At 36.6% G+C, this 20,087-nt stretch overlaps 1 protein-coding gene across 2 annotated transcripts; it reads left to right on the plus strand.

Moving 5' to 3' along the window:
• The first annotated feature begins 4,145 nt into the window (after positions 1–4,145).
• On the plus strand, positions 4,146–18,767 carry myb (MYB proto-oncogene, transcription factor). Of its 2 annotated transcripts, NM_001309822.1 has the most exon segments (16): positions 4,146–4,338; positions 6,193–6,310; positions 7,505–7,576; positions 8,225–8,317; positions 8,716–8,936; positions 9,312–9,528; positions 9,613–9,681; positions 10,396–10,500; positions 10,772–10,963; positions 11,337–11,489; positions 12,182–12,306; positions 12,618–12,729; positions 13,851–13,973; positions 14,202–14,285; positions 14,369–14,473; positions 17,434–18,767. In NM_001309822.1, coding segments are annotated over 16 exon segments (1,926 nt in total). In that variant the 5' UTR covers positions 4,146–4,315; the 3' UTR covers positions 17,548–18,767.
• Positions 18,768–20,087: the final 1,320 nt, after the last annotated feature.

Consider the following 20,087-nt stretch of genomic DNA (forward strand, 5'->3'; position numbering starts at 1 on the left):
TTGGTCTTTTGACCTCCATCTGCCTAAGTGGAGAAAAAGAAAATCCCCTGTAAGATTTATCTCTCCTTGGAACACAAGACTCTACAGCTGCAAAGCCTACTTCTGGAAACCACCTTCAATCTCTCACCTCCTCTCTGCTGTATCAGATTTTTAGAAGGATCTTGATCTTTCAGTTTTAATAATTCACGATGACCTAAAGTTATGGAGAAAAATGAAGTTAGTTCCCCAGTCGCATTTTCTGAATGACACTTTCAAGCTGCTGCATGAAACTTCAGAAGATATTTGGTACATGCTGCATTAGATTATCTACATGTTAGGAATGCCAAAGGTAATGAATGTAATTATTTTGTTTCACAGCATACAGATAGCTAGAATCCCCACAGTCACTAATCTGATACTGTTTGTGCTAAATTCATTCACATCTGCATGACATTTAACTTTGACATGTCTAAATTTAACTTAAAACAAACACATTCAGCACTACAGACATACAGATGCTTCATTGCTTCATGCTTACTTTGAGTGACCCAGATATATCAAGTCTACAGAGTGGGTTGTGATGACATGGGTGGGAGGGGTTCTTTCCATGTGCAGAAAAAGCAACTTTATATCTTTATTTTAAAAGATCGTGATTTTGTATCTTATTCATATGAAAACAACTTTTAGAGGGAGAAAAACTATTTAAATTGCACTTCTTTAAAAAGGCAAAATTACAAGAAGTTAGAATTACGAGAAGGCTAAAATCAGTTGTGAAACATGAAATCACATTTCTAAGATAAAATCTGAATGTTTAGATATCTTTAAGTTGTGAAAGGAAGTCAGTATTGTGAGATAAAAATTCACAAATAACCTTCATGACTTCAGAATTGTGATATATAAACCCAAATGTGAGTTAGTTCAGATTTTTTTCTCACATGCAAGTGGGATGTAAACAGATTTCATGAAATGCATGCATGAAAAAAACACCAATGTGCCAAACAACCAAATAGTTTCATACTGTGATGATAGCGCTTGAGCATTACATGGGTAGAGGATTCTTTCCATGTGCAAAAAAGCAAGTCTCATAATTTTTTATTTTTAACTACTTCACAATGTATTAGTGATTTAATTTGGACATAATGTGATTTCTATGACAATATGTTGCCTTTGGGAAACAAACAAACAATAAAAACATGATGGTTCACTACTAACCCAACCCCTGAGCCTATATAAACCAACGCATCAAGCCACTATGTTTGATGTAATTTAACATTTCTGATAGGTAATATAATTATGAGGTAGCATCCAGATATAAATAAACATTTGATTGACCCATGATTCACCTTCAGTGTGGTATGTGTGTGCGGTGGGGGATGTTTCATTCATGCCACTTTCTAAAATGTGTTACCCACAGTATGTGTCGGCGGCAGTATCATGTCAGGAAAAACAGATATAACATTTATTATTTTAATTAGGCCTTAAACAGAGGTCAGTCTCTGTCTCACACATCAATGCATGTCTCTGTGTGGTATTTGTTTCCAGACTGACTCACAAATATTTTGAGGTCACAACTATGATGCAATGGAAAACTGTGCACTTTTACATTGCTGCACACATGCATCTGCATTGAGTGATTCTCCTTGTGCAATTGATGTTTACTCAAACACTATTTGAGGCAACAGGGTTAAAACAGTTGTCATCCATCAATTATTCATCAAAATTAGTTTGAACAACTAATACTGAACAACAGTCATGTCATAGGGACTTTCCATTTGAGCAAGTCTTCAATAATTCTGTATTTCAGCTATACTTCAGTTGTAATTTGCTAATCGTCTGATTGGTCAACTGTCACATTCTTCAGTCAATTATTCATTCAATAATTTTCTTCAGCTTAGACCCTTTATTCATCATGGGTCGTCACTGCGGAATGAACCGCCAACTTATCCAGCATATGTTTTACACAGCGGGTGCCCTTCCAGCTGCAACCCAGTACTGGAAAATACCCATACACTCTCACATTCATTCACACACCCACACACACACACACACACACACTCATACACTATGGCCAATTTAGTTTAATCAATTCACCTATAGCGCATGTCTTTGGACTGTAGGGGAAACCAGAGCACCCAGGAGAAACCCACGCGAACATGAAGAGAACATGCAAACTCCACACAGAAATGGCAACTGACGCAGCCGTTGCTCGAACCAGCAACTTTCCTGCTGTGAGCAACTTTTTTATTTACTTTTTTATTATCTGTGCAATGTAATTCATATGTTAATGTGGATTTATGTTGTCATAAAACAGAAAATTGTTATAATGTGTGTTGAGATATGACTAAGTCATAAATCATTATCTGTTGCATAGACAAGTGTACTTGGGAAAGAAAATGGCGACTAAGTGTTTTCTTTTTTTAATGAAGCACCCCCAGTGATAACCCCTCCTTGTTCTGCAATGGATGGATGAGCGCGCCAGCTAGCGCGCAGACACAACAGATGCGCGTTCACGAGCTGCGAGCTCTGCTGAGCACGTGCATGAGCGTCAGTGGTCAGAAACAATGGCTCACGCTGACCGAAATGATAAGTGACGGTCACAACATGTCAGCCAAGTGAGTGCAATCGGCAGACAACCTATAAAACAAATTATATAGACCACAGCCAGCATGGGTGTGTTGTGACAGAGAAAGTTTGCTGGTTACTTTTGGTTATTCTGCAATTACGTATACTATCACATGGCAACAGGTTGGACATGTCGGAGAAGAACTTAAACAAGCTGCTCTACTTTTCCGTCCAGACCTGACCGTGAAATTCAGTAACAAAATGTGCTTTACATTCTGTATTGTGTAACACTGTTCCTCGACGCAAAGTGAAATTCATAAGCAACCAAGTGGAACATTTCTGGAAAAGGAAAAGCGAAACTGTTGCAACCCAATGAATGCGAGAATTCTGGAAAACGTAGTTTATTAAAATGATTCACAGGAAATTAACGATGACACAGGGTTTTCAGCGTAACTGTCTCTCCATAAAGGAAAACGTGCATTTAGGAATGGGGAACTTTAAAAACTGCCCCAATCGAAATAATGTTTTTGAAAAGTTTATCTGTACGGCTCAGCGGTTGTTTTGCGTTTGAATAGCTTCGCAGAAGAAAGAAAATTCTGCACAGATATTTAAGCGCAACACTACTGGATTCACATTTCGATACACGGATAGCAGTTCGAACCTCTGACAAATGACTCTTATGATCCGGTTCTTTTATGGAATCAAATACACACAGCCTTCAGCCGCGTCACTGTGTCGACCAACTCGAGCAAATGACTCTTATGAGCTGATTCTTGTTAGTGACACAGCGAATCAATTATTACCTTATGTCCTACTTAAAAAGAAACCAAAACATCCCATAATACTTTCCGTATGTCCCATTGATGTGTACAACACTTGAAGTTTGGTTCTCTTGCTTGGAAGTAGACAAAGGCCAAACATTTCTGTATTAGCTGGTTATTTCAGCGCATTAGTAGTAGCTTATTTATAAATATGATGTGTTAAAGTTGTGTAATCAGTTTTGTTATAAATAGTGGTATTTTGAAAAATATGTCTAGGCTACATCTACCACGTTGTTTTATATGTTTGAAGTTTGTAATTACTGATTTGCATTTCTTTTATTAAAAAGCCACGAAAATGTAACATTTAGATTAATTTATTACACATTTAGTTGATTATTTAAAACGAATAATAATTGTTATTAATTTTAACAAACATAATTTAAACCGTTTTAAATATTATTTTAAAATCTAACTGAATTTGTTAAAGGGAGTCGCGACTGGAACCACAAGCCAGTTTTTCTCACCATCCCTCATTAGAGTACAGCAGCTTCAGTACCGCAGAAACAGCGATAAACTCGAGAGAGGATGCCCGGACCCCCTCACGCTCTGTTTCTCCTTGTTTGCCAAACTTTCACTCCCACTCAGAGTCCACATTGTCCTCCAAGAAACGCGCTGCCACCCCTCCCTGCCTTTTTACCTCCAAAAACACAATATAATTGTTCCAAAAGCACAACAGTGGACGATTAGCGCGGACCTCTTGCTCAAAAGGCGCTCTTCTCAGTGAATAGTCGAGCGGATGGTGCGCATGCGCAAGACCCGAGGCGCCAAATTTAGCGGGAGGGAGAAAGACAGCCCAGCTTTGTCTGATGGATCTGTTTACAATATCGCACACTCCACTAGAGAGCTTAATATCAGCACTTCCTCCTCGAAGAGGAGCTGACAGCACTCCACCTTAGCACACTTGAGCCGAGCGCACTCACCATCACATCTCTACCTTCCTCTCGAACAGCGGGATGGCGAGGCGGCACAGACACAGGTGAGTTTTAAAACTTATGCATTATGATGAAAACTTTCGCGCATGTATTTCCTTATACTGTGAGAATGCGCTCCACAGCCACATGGAGGTATATATATGTACACACGTATAAACGGCTTGTCCTAAGAACATTGTATTTCAGAAAAGGCATGCTCAAAATGAGAGCTTTGTTGCATTTTTATAATCGCACGCATCTTAGTCTGCGAGGACTGGCATTTGTTGTGGCCGCGCGCGCTGAACAGGTGGATGGCATGTGCGCTCTCCGCTCGCGCCCGCGCGCGGTGGTCTCGCGCTCGCGTTCATTTACATTTTCATTCATTCACCTGCGCGTGCGAGTCCGCTGGACAGGTTAAGGTTTGATTCGGTACTTCCCCAAAAAGAAGAACACTCATTTAGATTCAGAAGCAACAGAGGAGAGCCGCAATGTCAGCGGCTGTGTAGCGTAGTTGAAAAATAGCGGGCGATTGCCAAAAACATCTCGGTGTGTTCGCGTACTATTTCTACTAACTGAGTTTTACTCTTTTTTTGGAAATGGCTCTGAATTATATCGTTTGGATTAATTTTGAGATTACACGTGAGCCGGATGGATTATAATCACTGAGTTTTCTAAATCCGCTTTACATTTGTCGGTTGTAATAACTAGCGTGGTATTATAGTCTTAAAGGGATAGTTCGACCCTACATGAAATGCTGTCATCGTTCACACACCCTCATGCTGATCTTAAACTGGTGTAACTTTAGCGTCGAACAAAATTAAATAAATGAAAATGAGGCAGAATGCGAGTGAGGGTCTGACAGTCTCGGGAGCCATTCACTTTCACTGCATCTTGTTTCTATTCAAGTAAATGGAGACTGCGGCTGTCATTCTGCCTGTTTCCTTTTGATGAAATATTACGATAAAAGATGAAACAAAACTATAAGTTCAGCAGGTTAATTTTGTCTTTTTAAGTTTACTTCAAATTTTGGAGCGTTTACAGTTAGCTAAATTCACTTTAATGTATATTAAGTTCACACAACGGGTTAAAAGTGAGAGTATTTCGTTGTATTTGTCACTTAAGCTAATAATAAACTACTCAAAAATTCCTCTGAATTAGTTTTCAGCCACAGTGAGACTATTTTGACAGGTATTTAAAGTCACAGTACAGTTACTCAGCGCACACTAAAGATGAAACCATATATTTGACTACATATTTGCTTGGACTAGGTGCGTTCTGAGTTTTACATTTCAGTGTAAACACTTGTAATCAATGCAGCGAGCTATCATCCTTATCTTTTGTTTTGAGTACTCGCATTAAGGATAAACATGAGATTTAAAAGTACATACACATACACCTGTGGCACAAAGGCAAGGGGAACATTGTTCTCCACGTCTGCTTGTGCTCAACCCTGATTGGCCCAGAGCCGGCCAGGTGAGATGGTTTTGACAGTACCTGTGCAGGTCTAAACACGCTTCTATCATGAAACAGTGCCAGTCCACGCACACGCTTGCTGTTTCTGTGGAAACCAAAAACACCAGAACAGGTTTCTGAGCGTGTCCCCCCTGCACCCTAACCTGCCGGCTGTACTGGTTCATCCACTCCAGTTTTGTGTTGACTGTGTTATCGCTTAATTTTTCTATAACGCGTGATAGATGTATGGAGGTGAAAGGGTGCTATTTGTGTATGTCACCAACACCAACACACATCTGGTTCATGAAGATTCCTCCCCACTCCTCTTATTAGTGCTGCCTCTATTATTTATTCTATATTTACCCTTTGTTTGCTGTTTTATTATCCCCCCCCCCCCCACACCACTCACCCTCTCTTTGATACCTTACTCTCTTTATCTCACAGTTGATCATTTCTCTCCCCCTCAGTGTTTACAGTAGCGACGAAGATGATGATGATGTGGAGATTTATGATCATGACTATGATGGTCCTCATGCCAAGACAGGAAAACGCCACCTCGGCAAGACACGCTGGACCCGTGAGGAGGTACAGAAAACTGCTCTTTGCCTTTGTTTAAGTGTTATTTTTGTGCTGTTGTAGTAGTTTAACACTTTGATCTATATTTAATTACAGATATATAATAGCATCTATATTATAAAGATATAGTAACAATGATCTATATTTGCTAACAGCATTTTGACCAATTGCAAATATAAGTAAATTATATATACTTACACACAATATTATTTTTGTAATATTATTAATTTTCGCAATATTATTAATAAATCTTATGATACTATACCAGCTATAGTATCATGATACCAAGTTGTATTGCAATACTGTAAACTCAGATTATAAAGAAAATTTGTCAGAAATACTGTATTTTATGTTATAATAGGCCTATTTGAATTTAATTCATAACTCCCTTATTTTTACATCTAAATGTTATATATAATACAAAAAAAAATCTGTAATCTATATTTGAATTATTAGCCCCCCTGTTTATTTTTTCCCAATTTCTGTTTCAAGGAGATTTTTCCAACACATTTCTAAACGTAATAGTTTTAATAACTCATCTCTAATAACTGATTTATATTATCTTTGCCATGATGCCAGTAAATAATATTTTACTAGATATTTTTCAAGACACTTCTATACAGCTTCAAGTGACATTTAAAGGCTTAACTAGGTTAATTAGGTTAACTAGGCAGGATAAGGTAATTAGGCAAGTTATTGTATAATGATGGTTTGTTCTGTAGACTATCGCAAAAAAAATGGCTTAAAGTGGCTAATAATAATAATTTTGACCTTAAAATAGTTTTAAAAAAAGAAAATTATAGTTAAAAAAAACAAATAAGACTTTCTCCAGAAGAAAATATTATCAGACATACTTTAAAATTTTCCTTGCTCTGTTAAACATAATTTGGTAAATATTTAAAAATATATAAATAAATTAAATATATAATACCACATGTATTAATATTCAGTTTAATAATTGTTAGTGTATTTGCTCTATTTTTGCATTGCTTTGACTTTCAAATGTTTAGGAATAGTTTTTAGGTTGTTTTTGTTTCATACTGTATCTTGTGCATTCCTTAACAAATAAATCACTCTGTTTTTACCTGTAGTTAAACTGCTAACTCCTTTGTGAGGTGTTAATTTAAAGGAACACTGACTATGTATTATTTGTTTAATAATTATGCACCCAAGTCTTGACTGTTGAATGCCTACTATTTACAGGATGAAAAGTTAAAGAGGCTGGTAGAGCATCATGGTTCTGAAGACTGGAAAGTCATCGCCAGCTTTCTACCGGTGAGTATGTGTGTTTGTGTCTATGATTTTGGGATAAAGTGTGTGTGTGTGTGTGTGTACGAATGTGGCTTGTGTATTTAGGCTTTAGGGGGTTAGATTAGGTTATGTGATTAGGTGTGGTGTTTTATAGATGAGAATTTGCATGTGAATAGCCAAAGGATCAGGTACTGCAGAAGTGTGTGCACGTTTTGGAGGATTTTGCATAATTGGGTATTCCTCATTGGTTGGCCTAGTTTGGAACAGAGTCAGATGGGGGGTTAAGGGGGGGGGGAATGGCAAGGTTTCAGAATCCACTGTGCACCTGCATACACACACGGATGTACAAAAAACACACACATACAAATGTGCACTGCAAGGTAGAAACATATGCATACAGTTTCACAGGCACAAACACAACTCGCATACACTCTAGACAGTGATCGCTGCGTGGCAATTTCAACACATGAACAAGAATCAGAAACTAAAGCTGTTTCATTTCTGATTCACTCTCTCTGTGGGGTTTCCGAAACACCTGGCATCCCATGCACAGAACATTGTACTCTTATTAAACACAACAATTTACTTTAATTCAAGTCACACGCCACATTGACAACCCAACTTTAGTTTCCATTCTCTGTTTATCTAACTGTTCTTGTGTATGTTTCACAGAATCGAACAGATGTTCAATGCCAGCATCGTTGGCAGAAAGTCCTCAACCCTGAACTCATTAAAGGACCATGGACTAAAGAAGAAGACCAACGGGTGAGAATGAAATCCAGCACAAAATAACCATACCACAACCAAAATGTTACCTCAGATAACCAAAATAAGCCACAGGATTGCATTACACAAACCAACAAATTCACATGCAACCAAAAGAAGCTGAGGGGGAAAATAAAGATCCATTGTGCGGGTGTTGTGTTGTAATGATTAACTGGGGAGACCAGGTGTTTCTCCATTTTATCGTCATTTTTACGACCCAGCAGAAGTCATTAGCAGGTGTATTTAGCAGATATTCAGCATAATACCACTATCTGTATCTGTGTGCAATCCTAAAACACTTATGCAATGTTAGTTCCCTTTCTCTCTGGGCTGGTTCTGGCCTCCTCCTCTAATTCTTTCCACTTCTAATGCATGCTTTTCTGGCCTAATGGTTTCAGGTGATTGAGTTGGTGCAGAAGTACGGCCCCAAACGTTGGTCAGTAATCGCAAAGCATTTAAAGGGGCGAATCGGAAAGCAGTGTAGAGAGCGCTGGCACAACCATCTAAACCCTGAGGTGAAGAAGACGTCCTGGACTGAGGAAGAAGATCAAATCATTTACCAGGCGCATGAGAAACTTGGAAACCGATGGGCCGAGATTGCCAAGTTACTTCCGGGAAGGTAAATGAATGCTGCTAAAAGGGATAGTTCACCCAAAAATGAACTATTTTCTCATCCTTCACTCTTTCCACACCTATTTGAGTTTCTTTATTCTGTTAGACACAAAGGAAGATACTTTGAAGAATGCTAAAACCTGTAACCATTGATTTCCATAGTAAGTTTTTTCTACTATGGAAGTCAATGGTTACAGGTTTCCAGCTCTCCTTGGAGTAACTTCTATTATGTTCAACAGAAAGTTTTAAAAGTTTGGAAGAACTTGAGGGTGAGTAAATAGTGAGTAAATAAAAAAAAATCTGTAAACGATCCCTTTAATTACTCTTATTGTATATGTTTATATGTGATGATGACAATCTCTTATCGTCCTCTCATCAACAGAACCGATAATGCCATCAAGAATCACTGGAACTCCACTATGCGGCGGAAAGTGGAGCAAGAAGGTTATTTGCAGCACGCTGCTAAAGTCAGCCCAACTCCGCTAAACAACAGCTACTCTAAACCTCACCTCCTGAACTACAATCACACACCAAGCAACACATCCATGCCTGCCTCCTCCATGAGCAATCAGTATCCATACTACACTGAATCATCACGGGTAGGTAGCCTATGTTTACCTATTAAAACAACACCATTGTTAGTCAGCTTATATGAATACTGTTTTTCTTTTTCTCATGTTCAGGTGCCATTTCCACTTGCTCTCCAGTTAAACATCTTGAACTTTCCACAACATGGCACTGCTGCTATCCAGGTAACCAATGATCAGATTTGTTTTGTAGTTTAATTTAGCAGGAATGCATTAAAGCAGTTGTTTTCAGATAAATGCTGTTTTAAGATACTTCACAAAATGTTCAAGCAACACAACTGTTTTCATTTCAGTGTTGATAAAGAAATATTTTATGATGAATTCTGAAAGATCACATGACACTGAAGCTTGGAGTCATTTCGAATTCCGTTTACCATTTTATACCTTCTTATTATCCTTTCTGATCAAATAAATGCATCTTTATTAGTACAAATAAACGTAAAACAGATTATTTAAATTCCTCTTGTATTGTCATTTTTGATCAAATAAATTCATCCTCACTGAGGATAAGATACTTCTTTCCAAAATATAAAACATTCATACAGGATATATACAACAAATCCATTATACTGATTCAGGTTATTCAGGAAACTAGCTATACCAGTCTACACTATCTGTTTTAGAGTGTGAATCCTTCAAAAATATGTTATTTTATTGTCCTTTTTGATCAAATAAAGTTTTTCTTATTAACATGAGAGTTCTGTTAAAATACATGCCATAAAAAACTCATGCAGTACATATGCAACACATTTATTAAACAGATATTTTTTATGTGAATCCCTCAAAAAATACACGCTTTCATGTCATTTTTCCCATTTATAATCACAATTTGAGCTTAATAAACAAACACTGAATTTACTTTGCTCTCATCTCACATAGAGACACTACAGCGACGAGGACCCCGAAAAAGAAAAGAGGGTGAAAGAAATCGAGATGCTGTTGATGTCAACAGAAAACGAGCTGAAGGGACAACAGGCACTACCAGTAAGTGTGTCTCTCTGTGCGTGTGTGTGTGTGTTTAATTGGAGGAAGCATCTGGGGGTCTATTTCACATGCTTCAACTGCTTGGCTAAATGATGCAATTGCACCTTATCACACCACAAGCTCTGTTTAACTCCTTGTGCAACTGAGAACCCCCTCCCAACCCTTCACATCATTCAACTCGACAAGTTCCCTTTCTCTCTGACCGCTTTTCCTGCATGCATTCCTCTCTTTCTTTCGCTTAATTTTGCTCTTTTTTTGTTCCCCCACCCAGATCTCCATGAACGGCTACGGTGGCTGGAACAGAGGCTCTTTGGCGGACAGTTCGGTTGGCATTGTTGTTTCAGTCCCGGCTCCATCCCTAGAGCAAGGATGCCTTCCTGAAGAAAGCGCACATGGCAACACAAACAGCCCAAATAACGACTCCAGCTCCACTTTACCAGAGTTTATCGATGCTATTGATTCGGTAAGTTCATCTAAAATGAACAGTGACCATGTATTCATCAGCTAGCATCTAGCGTTAAAGGGATAGTTCACTCAAAAACTAAAAATTCTGTCATCATTTACTCACCTTTCACTTGAGTTTCTTTCTCCTATTAAACAAAAGAGAAGGTATTTTGAAGAAAGTTGAAAACTTGTAACCTTTGACTTCCATAGTATTTGATTTCCAACATACTACTCAATGGTTACAGGTTTTCAGCTCATCTTCTTTAGTGTTCAGCAGAAGAAAGAAACTCCTAAGTGTTTTGAAACCACACGAAAGGCGTGTAAACACTGAGCATTTATCCATTTTTGGTGAACTATCTCTTTGGGTGAAGTATCCTCCTTCATTTTCATAGGCCCCATCAGTCTGGGCCAACAAACACCCTAAAACGGAGTGCCAAACCGGTCAGGGTTCGCCTGCAAACAACGGCAACAGAAGTGCCCCCACTTTTCTTTGCTCAACGCCCAAATATTCATCCGTCAGACACCTGCCTTTTTCTCCCACTCAGGTAGTCTGAAAACCGCATTGAGTCACCCAAATGACTCTGAATTAATCTGTTCACTCTAATACGAATCAGTGTGCATTAGTCAACATGCGTAGGATTCATCAAAAGGTTGCGTTGACATACTAAATCGCATTTATAGCCAACATGAACGCTTTTAACATATTAAATGTATCACCTCAGCTATTAGTGCTACACTTTTATGATGCTTTAACACTTTTATCTCTTTGGTATGACTGTATTGATTTTGCTCTGTTGTTTTCAGTACATCAGTCAAACACTAAAGATAGTGTTTGACTTGAATATTAGATACTAATATACTCTATATACTACTAAGATATACTATATCTTGCACGAAGGACCGCTGTGTTGCTTTCTTAAATGAAATGAATGTCTAATGAGCACTGGGTGATTGGTGTATGATTCTCAGCATGCGATTACACTTTTCATTTCCTCTTATAGCTGTTATTGTTGCACTTAGTTATAATGTTCTTCATTACATGCTGGTATGCTCTAATCATACAATAGCTTAACTTGCTTTTAACCTAGTCTAATAGTATCAAAACTGTTTACTGACACTTATGTGTGAATTTATGCTGATTCTGACCTCATTTGCAGGTCCTCCTACACCTCTGAATGTTAATTATGTGGTTTACAGTTTAATATCTGATTGTTTTCTTCCTTTCTTCTGTTTGCAGTTCTTTAATGCTTCAGTGAGTCCCGATTCAGACAGTCAAAATATACCAGTCACGCCATCGCCGGTCTGCTCCCAGAAAGCACTGCAGCAAGACCTTGCTCTTCGACCTCAGAAGGAAAATGAGCTGTAAGTGCCCTTTTTGATATCATTTATAATTAGGATCTCCTATAGAGATGGAATTACTGAGGTTATAGATCAGGGGTGTTCAAACTCAGTCCTGGGGGGCCGGTGTCTTGCATATTTTAGTTCCAACCTCATTTAAACACATCTGAACCAGCCTATCAAGTTCTTTCTAGGTATACTAGAAAATTCCAGGCAGGTGTGTTGAAGAAAGTTGGAGTTAAACTATGCAGGAAACTGGCCCTTTAGACCCCTCTGTTAAAGATGATGGTAATGAGACAGTGGTTAAGTGATAATGTATATATGGCCATTTTTAGGTTCCGAACTCCCAACCTGAGGCGTTCGATCATGGAGTGTTCTCCTCGCACACCCACTCCATTCAAATCCACACTGACAATGCAGGACAGCAAATACGGACCACTGAAGAGGGTAAGACTTTTTTTTTTTTTTTTGAGAACACAAATAAATACACAGTATATACACATAATTTTACAATAGGATAAAATAAATTTTTACATAACAATTACATAAAATATCTATATTTTAAATATAACCATTAAAATTGAATAAATTATTATTATAAATAGCATGAAATAAACTAACTTGCAAGATTATTGTCGTTACTATTATTAGTTCCGTTATTACCAGGGGTCGCCACAGCAGAATGAACCACCAACTTATCTAGCATATGCTTTACATAGCGGATGCCCTTCCAGCCGCAAACCGACACAGAGAAACACCCATACACTTTTGCATTCACACACATACACTACAGCCAGTTTAACTTATTCAATTCACCTATACCACGTCTTTGGACTGTGGGGGAAACCGAAGCACCCAGAGGAAAAATATACATAAAAAATCTAAATGAATTTACATTGTAAAGAAAACTCCATAGAAATAATGGAAAATGTCGTGGTAAAATATTACCAGTGTATTTCCATCTGAATAATTTAAAATACAGTTTAAATAACACAAATATGTAACACGAATCAAATATCCCGGGACTGTTTGCATAAAAAAACTGTCTTAAATATTATTCAAATGTTATTAAATTATTTTCAAAGAACATGATTTAAAATTATTTGATATATTATTATCATTGTCATTTAAATATAAAAAAAATAAAAATAAAAATAAAATACGTGTGTGTGTGTATATATATATATATATATATATATATATATATATATATATATATATATATATATATATATATATATATATATATATATATGATAACAAAATCTATACAAATCTATACAATAAAGGCAATGTACTTGCAGAAAACACCAACAATGACTAAACAAGCAGACATTTCAACAGGATATACAATATGAAACTGTAGAACACTATAAAATATTATTAATAACTTTGGGATTTCCAAAAGCAATCACTAGATGAGGTAATCTAAATGTTATACTAGGTGAAATGAAATATCCAATATCATACAACAAATGAACCCTCTAATAACAGAAACCATTTTGCTTATGCCACATTATGCTTAACTACATTGACATGTTTTATTCAAGTCTGTATTCTGGTTGCAGGTCCACAGTCCTTCGCTGGACTCTGGAGTGGTCGGCACGATTAAACAAGAGCCCCAGGAGTGTGAGATCAGTGTTGGAGGGGTGCATCTAGACCAGCCCCCTCTGAAAAAGATCAAACAGGAGGTGAGTTCAGCTGAATGCAGGCCCCTTCATTTGAATTTGATATTCAAATAGCACAAATGTAAAAACGCCTTGTCTGTACGTTGCGATTTGAATTTGTCAGTAATATCAGCATGCAGTCAAACTCCATCAGAGTGAGGCTGTGAATTGTGAGATTGTAAAAGTACTGTAAATTATGCCCGGTATAGTCAAAGATCTGTTGTAATAATTGTCAATCTTTTGGATTTGTAGGTGGAGTCAGTGTGTCTTCAGTGGGAGGGGCAAGATCTCCACACTCAGCTGTTCCCTTCTAATGGCCCCGCCCACGACATGCCTGTGAGTATCTTCGTTACGCTTTTATACGACGAATGCTACAGTTGTCAGCATTATTTTGATGTTTGACGGTTGTGTTTTTATAGGATCTGCTGACTAGCTCTGTGCTGATGCTTCCCAACACAGAGAAGACTGAGGACGGACACAAAGCTGCCCAGTTGCCCCGCAGACCCATAGGAAGTCCTTTGCAGGTATAATATTTACATATTCACTCCTGTGTTGCTATGTGAAAAGTTTTCAGAACTTATGTTTTAGTAAATTCATTTCAATTCAGCTTTATTTGTATAGCGCTTTTACAATGTAGATTGTGTCAAAGCAGCTTCACATAAAAGATCATAGTAAAATGAAATAGTGTAGTTCAGTTTTTAAAGATTAAGTTCAGTTCAGTTTAGCTCAGTTTATTGTGGTTTAATAAGTACATTTCGATTACCTTTCTAATACAACAAAATACAAATACAAAAAAAAAATAGGAGCTTTTTTTTTTAAATGCTTTTAAAAAGTATTTAAAAAATCAGACATCGCATAAGGATGTATTGTATTAAACATTACAGCTAATTTGGCCTTTCAAGTTAGATGGGTGCTGGATGAGGTCATCTGAATTAAAAAATAGGGGAAATTATTGTTTACAACTAAAGTTTCGATATCCAGGGTGTCCACGGGGTCTTTAAAAGTATTAAAAGTTGATAAATCAGTCATGAAAAAATTAAGGCTGTTAAAAAGTATTACAAAGTCTTAATCGAGTTTTTACGAGGTCTTAAATTTTGTTTAAGCATTGTCCAAAGTGTTTGACTCCAAAAAAGCATAAATATATTTATTTTCCTCCTAATATTAACAATAACATCCTCAATCCATGCAATTGGTTTGGGCCAAGCTCCTCCATCCGAGTGATGTCGCGTAATTTGCGACAAACGTGGGAAGGGGATGTGACGCTCTCTGCATGTAACAAAACCATAAACCGAAACAGACAGAAAAATGTGAAAATGTAAGTTTGCATTCTCCTGGTTGAAGAAAGACGAGTATAAACAGTGGCTAAAGCCTGTCGCTGAAAACAAGCTTTGTTTCTTCCGAGTTCTGTGGCATGGTTGTGATCCATTGATTTATTTAACTACAACTGTTTATTAAGAGCTGTTTATTAAGTTAAAGGTTTTATACTGATTAAAACTTGAAGTGGCGATGAGGTCTTAAAATATTATGAGTAGGTCTTTAAAAAGTCTTAAAAAGGTACTGAAATTACCTTTAGGATTCCTGCATATACTCTAATATAAAGCCTTAGCACATAACCAGTATGCTACCGATACACATTCTGATTGCCTGGTTTAAAATGTTTCATTCAGAATTATATTTTGGTTCCAAGAGTAAACACCAGTGTTAGTAAATAATGCACACACCCCTGTTACGTTTGGCTATCAGAAAGTATCGCATTGAAATTTTTAATGCAATGATTTGAGCTATATGTAGAATACTAGCGACACCGGTGGTCATTAAGTGAATTGCATCCAACAACCTGTTGCCCATGCTTACACTAGTGTACAAGCAACGTACTGACAAAAATTGGGATTACATTTGCAAAATGTACAAACTTAGAGTGATGTTTCCATGAATGTATGTTGCACTTTTAGATTAATGGATGCTGCATGCTTTTCCTCTTAACATTGAATTAAAGGCCACAAAAAAAAAAAAACTAATTTAAAAATGCAGGATCTGATCATAGCAACATGGATATGTTTCCACAAGCTCAGCCATGCACCCTTATGGATAAAAAGCTATTGCACTGTACAGATCTGGCTATGTGAAAGTAAACTTTTCTTTGCATTGACATAGCAGTACAGAATAGCTGTTTCGACATTATACTGAACATTTATTATTAGAACATTTATTATTGATTGATTTATTTTATTTGACAGTTTGAACAAAAATATACCAACAAGTCCAGTTAGACTAATTCATACATATTTTAAAAACTGTCAAGGATAAAATACACAAAAAAAGCCACAGACTTATTTCCATTGTGGTCCTCGATGATCTTAAAAACTGAACAAGCGAATTATAAATGCAAATATTAACATTATATTAACTTTAACCTTCATTTTTTTTAATTGCTCTTCTAAAAACACTCTCAAATTGAATCTCTTTTAAACTCATAGGCAATACATTAAAGAATTTCTACCGGTTTCACTCTAATCTAATCTACAAGGATAAACATGCCTGCTACTGGCTTTTGTAGAATGAAATAAACTAAAATATAATAATCAAGAAAATATTTGGGTACCATTTTCTTTATAATCCTAAACACCATCACTAATATTTACCCTTTTTAAAAAAAAAATACTTTTACTATAATGCTCATTATGTAAATGTGTCAGTGGAGGTACTTTTATAACAATTCTACACAACGTATTTTGTTTTTTGTTATTATTTTGTTCTGTTAACACTAGTGCATTTAGTTTAGTCATGATTGCGGCTAGCATCTAGACTACTCGGACATCTTCAATTTATAAAAATGGAGCATTTTAAAAACACTAAAGACCCAGTTTTAGTTTGGAAATGCTTTTTATGTTTGTTTTAGTATAGCTTGAAATAGAGATTTTCTTAAATGGAGGCATGGCTATCTACGATCACTGTCTGATTGGTCTTCTAAACTATTGCATATCCATTCGTCAAGCCACTACCATATGATTTTTACACAACCAGTAGACTTCAAGTATGAATGCGGTCAAAATATGTGTATGCCCAGAAAGTGCGAATAGTCAGATATCATACATTTTACACCGTATAATGGAGTGATGGAGTTTGTTTTGCCTAAATGAGGAGTGTTTTCATTCTAAAATACGGTTTCATAACAAAAACAGTTTGTTTGGGGCTGTTGTGAAAAGTAGCTAATACTTGAAAATGCATATTTGTAGTGTCTTTAATGAATTATTATTACTTGCGTAGTTTGTATGTACAACTATATAGTAGCATTTGGTAGTAGCACATATTTGGCTTTATGACTCCAGGTGCTGAATTGCACCATAAACTTGTAAAAGTAATGATTTATTAGACACACAAGCGTAGGCTATGCAAAACCTGACCAATCACCTTCATCTCTGAGTTTGATGTACTTCTCTCCATCCTCACTTCCCCTCTCTCTCTCTTCTTTCGTCCATCACAGCAGTTGAACACATGGGAACAGGTGCTTTGTGGGAAGACGGAAGAGCAGACGATTCCCTCTGAAGCCACGCACAAATACCTCAGCAATTATTCTTCGCGAGCTCTGGTCATATGAACGAGAGACATAATGAGACAAAAGTAGAAAGGGAAGGAGGAGGGAGAGTGAAAGAAGACAATCATTCTGAAAAGAAGTAAAAAGAGGAACAGTCCCTACACTCGTGGTACATTATTTGGGAGAGGCTGTAAGCCATTTTTGTTTGTAGACTGCACAGTCGATGTTTGGTCGCCAATGTTTAAGCTGTGCCATCATTCAAGGAACCAAAGACATTGTGTTTTTTATATACATATATATATATATGTTTTGTTTTGTTATTTCTACATTTCTGATTGGAATTTAATAATATTGTATTATATATGTTGTATTATACATGGGAAATAATTGTTTATGTGGGTTCTAATTTTATGGATTTTAATATAAGGAACAATTTGCAGTAATTTATTATTATTTTGTATTAAGAATAATAATTAACTAACTATGACGGGCGCCTTTGCCAGTGTTTGCCCCCAGTATTGCTCACTTTTTTATTCGCTAAATGTGTGTTAATTGTAAGGAGCGCATGTCCTCCTAGCATTATCCGAGTCTTACACCCAAAACCAGACAAAGAGTTGTTCTGGGTGACCAACAAAACTGCCCTTGTATGTATTTCAGACTTATAGCACTGCTGTGTATTTCTGGCTAAAGCAAACTGTGCCCGATGCCTACAAAATTAGGCCAGTTTGTGAATTCAACTCAAAATTTGAAGTCATATATCTAGTGTACTCTGCCAGTTTAGTAGTGTTGCCATTTCAAAAGCGTTCAAGATGGAAACCACAACGTTCATTTTTGTATTAGCACTATTTCAGGTTTTAGATCAACTCTTGCAGGAATTTCAACAGAACAAAGTGTTTGTTTGTTTTTGTATTTGCTTCAAAGGTTTACCGAACATTTTCAAATCAAGGTCCAAAGTTGCCTTCGAGATGATATACAACATTTCTTTATGTTTTCATAAACACTTTTTTGTATGACGATTTGTAATCAAATTTACCTTGGTATTTCTAGTTTTTAAACACTGAAATGATTGTTGCTTTTATACGTAGTTGGCTTGTTTTTTGATATTACAATCAGCCTTTTTTGATACTAAGATCCAATCAAAAGCATTGAGGAATAACTTTTTGTTATTCGCTGCCTTTTTGTATTAGCTTCAAGTACAAACACTTTTTATACACTGATTTTGAACTTTTCATACGTTTTTTATACAAACTGCCTTGTAAATAAAGTGTGTTTTTGAGAAAAAATATCTCTGGATTAATGGTTTCTTTTCCACTTTGCATCTCCTAAAATCTATTTACTTTCACAGATGTTCATAAGACCAAAATTAAACTACTTATTGAAATATAGTCGAAAAGACAAACTTAAATGTCTCAAGAACTTTGCATAAAAACATCATACTTGCAAGGAACTTAGTATCCAAATCCATTTTGAGTTTATGTTAATCTTTATGTAAATATCAGTAACCTATTGTACATCTAAAATAAAATAAATAATATTTTAATCACTTATTTGTTATAAAATGTAAGTTAGAATAAAAGTATTAATAAAATTATAACAAAATCCAAAACCCCATTATATACATAGTTGTGCTCCCATTAATCTTTGTTTTATATTAATTTAGGGTCAAAATAAAAGTTTTTTGACATAATATAGGTGTTTTATATATTGTATATTTATTATGTATATGTGATAGGCACACACGCATAGAAACAAAACTATACAAAACAATTGAGTAACATAGATATTTATTCATTCTTTTTTTTCGGCTTAGTCCCTTTATTATTCAGGGGTCAGCACAGCAGAATGAACTGCCAACTTATCCAGCATATGTTTTACGCAGCGAATGCCCTTCCAGCCGCAACCCATTTCCGGGAAACATCCATACACTCATACACTTATATAGACAATTTAGCCTACCCAATTCACCTCTACCGCATGTCTTTGGACTGTGGGGGAAAACGTAGCACCCGGAGGAAACCCACACGAACGCAGGGAGAACATGGAAACTCCACCTCCAGAAAGGCCAACTGACCCACCCGAGGCTCGAACCAGCGACCTTCTTGCTGTGAGGCGTCAGCACCAGGTAGTGCTGTCGCCTCACAGCAAGAAGGTTGCTGGTTCGAGCCTTGGCTGGGTCAGTTGGCATTTCTGTGTGGAGTTTCATGTTTTCCCCTTGTTCGCGTGGTTTTCCTCAAGGTGCTCCAGTTTTCCCCACAGTATATTATATCTACATGTAAATAAACATTTTCTCAAAAATTTGCATGCATATTTGTATTTATACATATGCATATGTAATTTTGATTATACTTTATTGTCATTACACATGTACAAGTACAAGGCAATGAAATGCAGTTCAGGTCTAACCAGGAGTGCAATAGCAGCTAGGGCAGGATATAGGTATAAGTTAGAAAATAGCAATTCTAGAAAAACTCCGGGTAATATTTACAGATGGATGTACTATGAACATTATATACAGGTTGTATTAAATATGAACAGAGACTTATGTCAAAACCAACTTTTATTTTGGATGCAATGAATCGCAATACATTTTATCCCAGCGTTAA

This window comes from Danio rerio, chromosome 23 (genome assembly GCF_052040795.2).
Source record: "Danio rerio strain M-AB ecotype USA chromosome 23, GRCz13ab, whole genome shotgun sequence".
In the NCBI taxonomy this organism is placed as follows: Eukaryota; Metazoa; Chordata; class Actinopteri; order Cypriniformes; family Danionidae; genus Danio; species Danio rerio.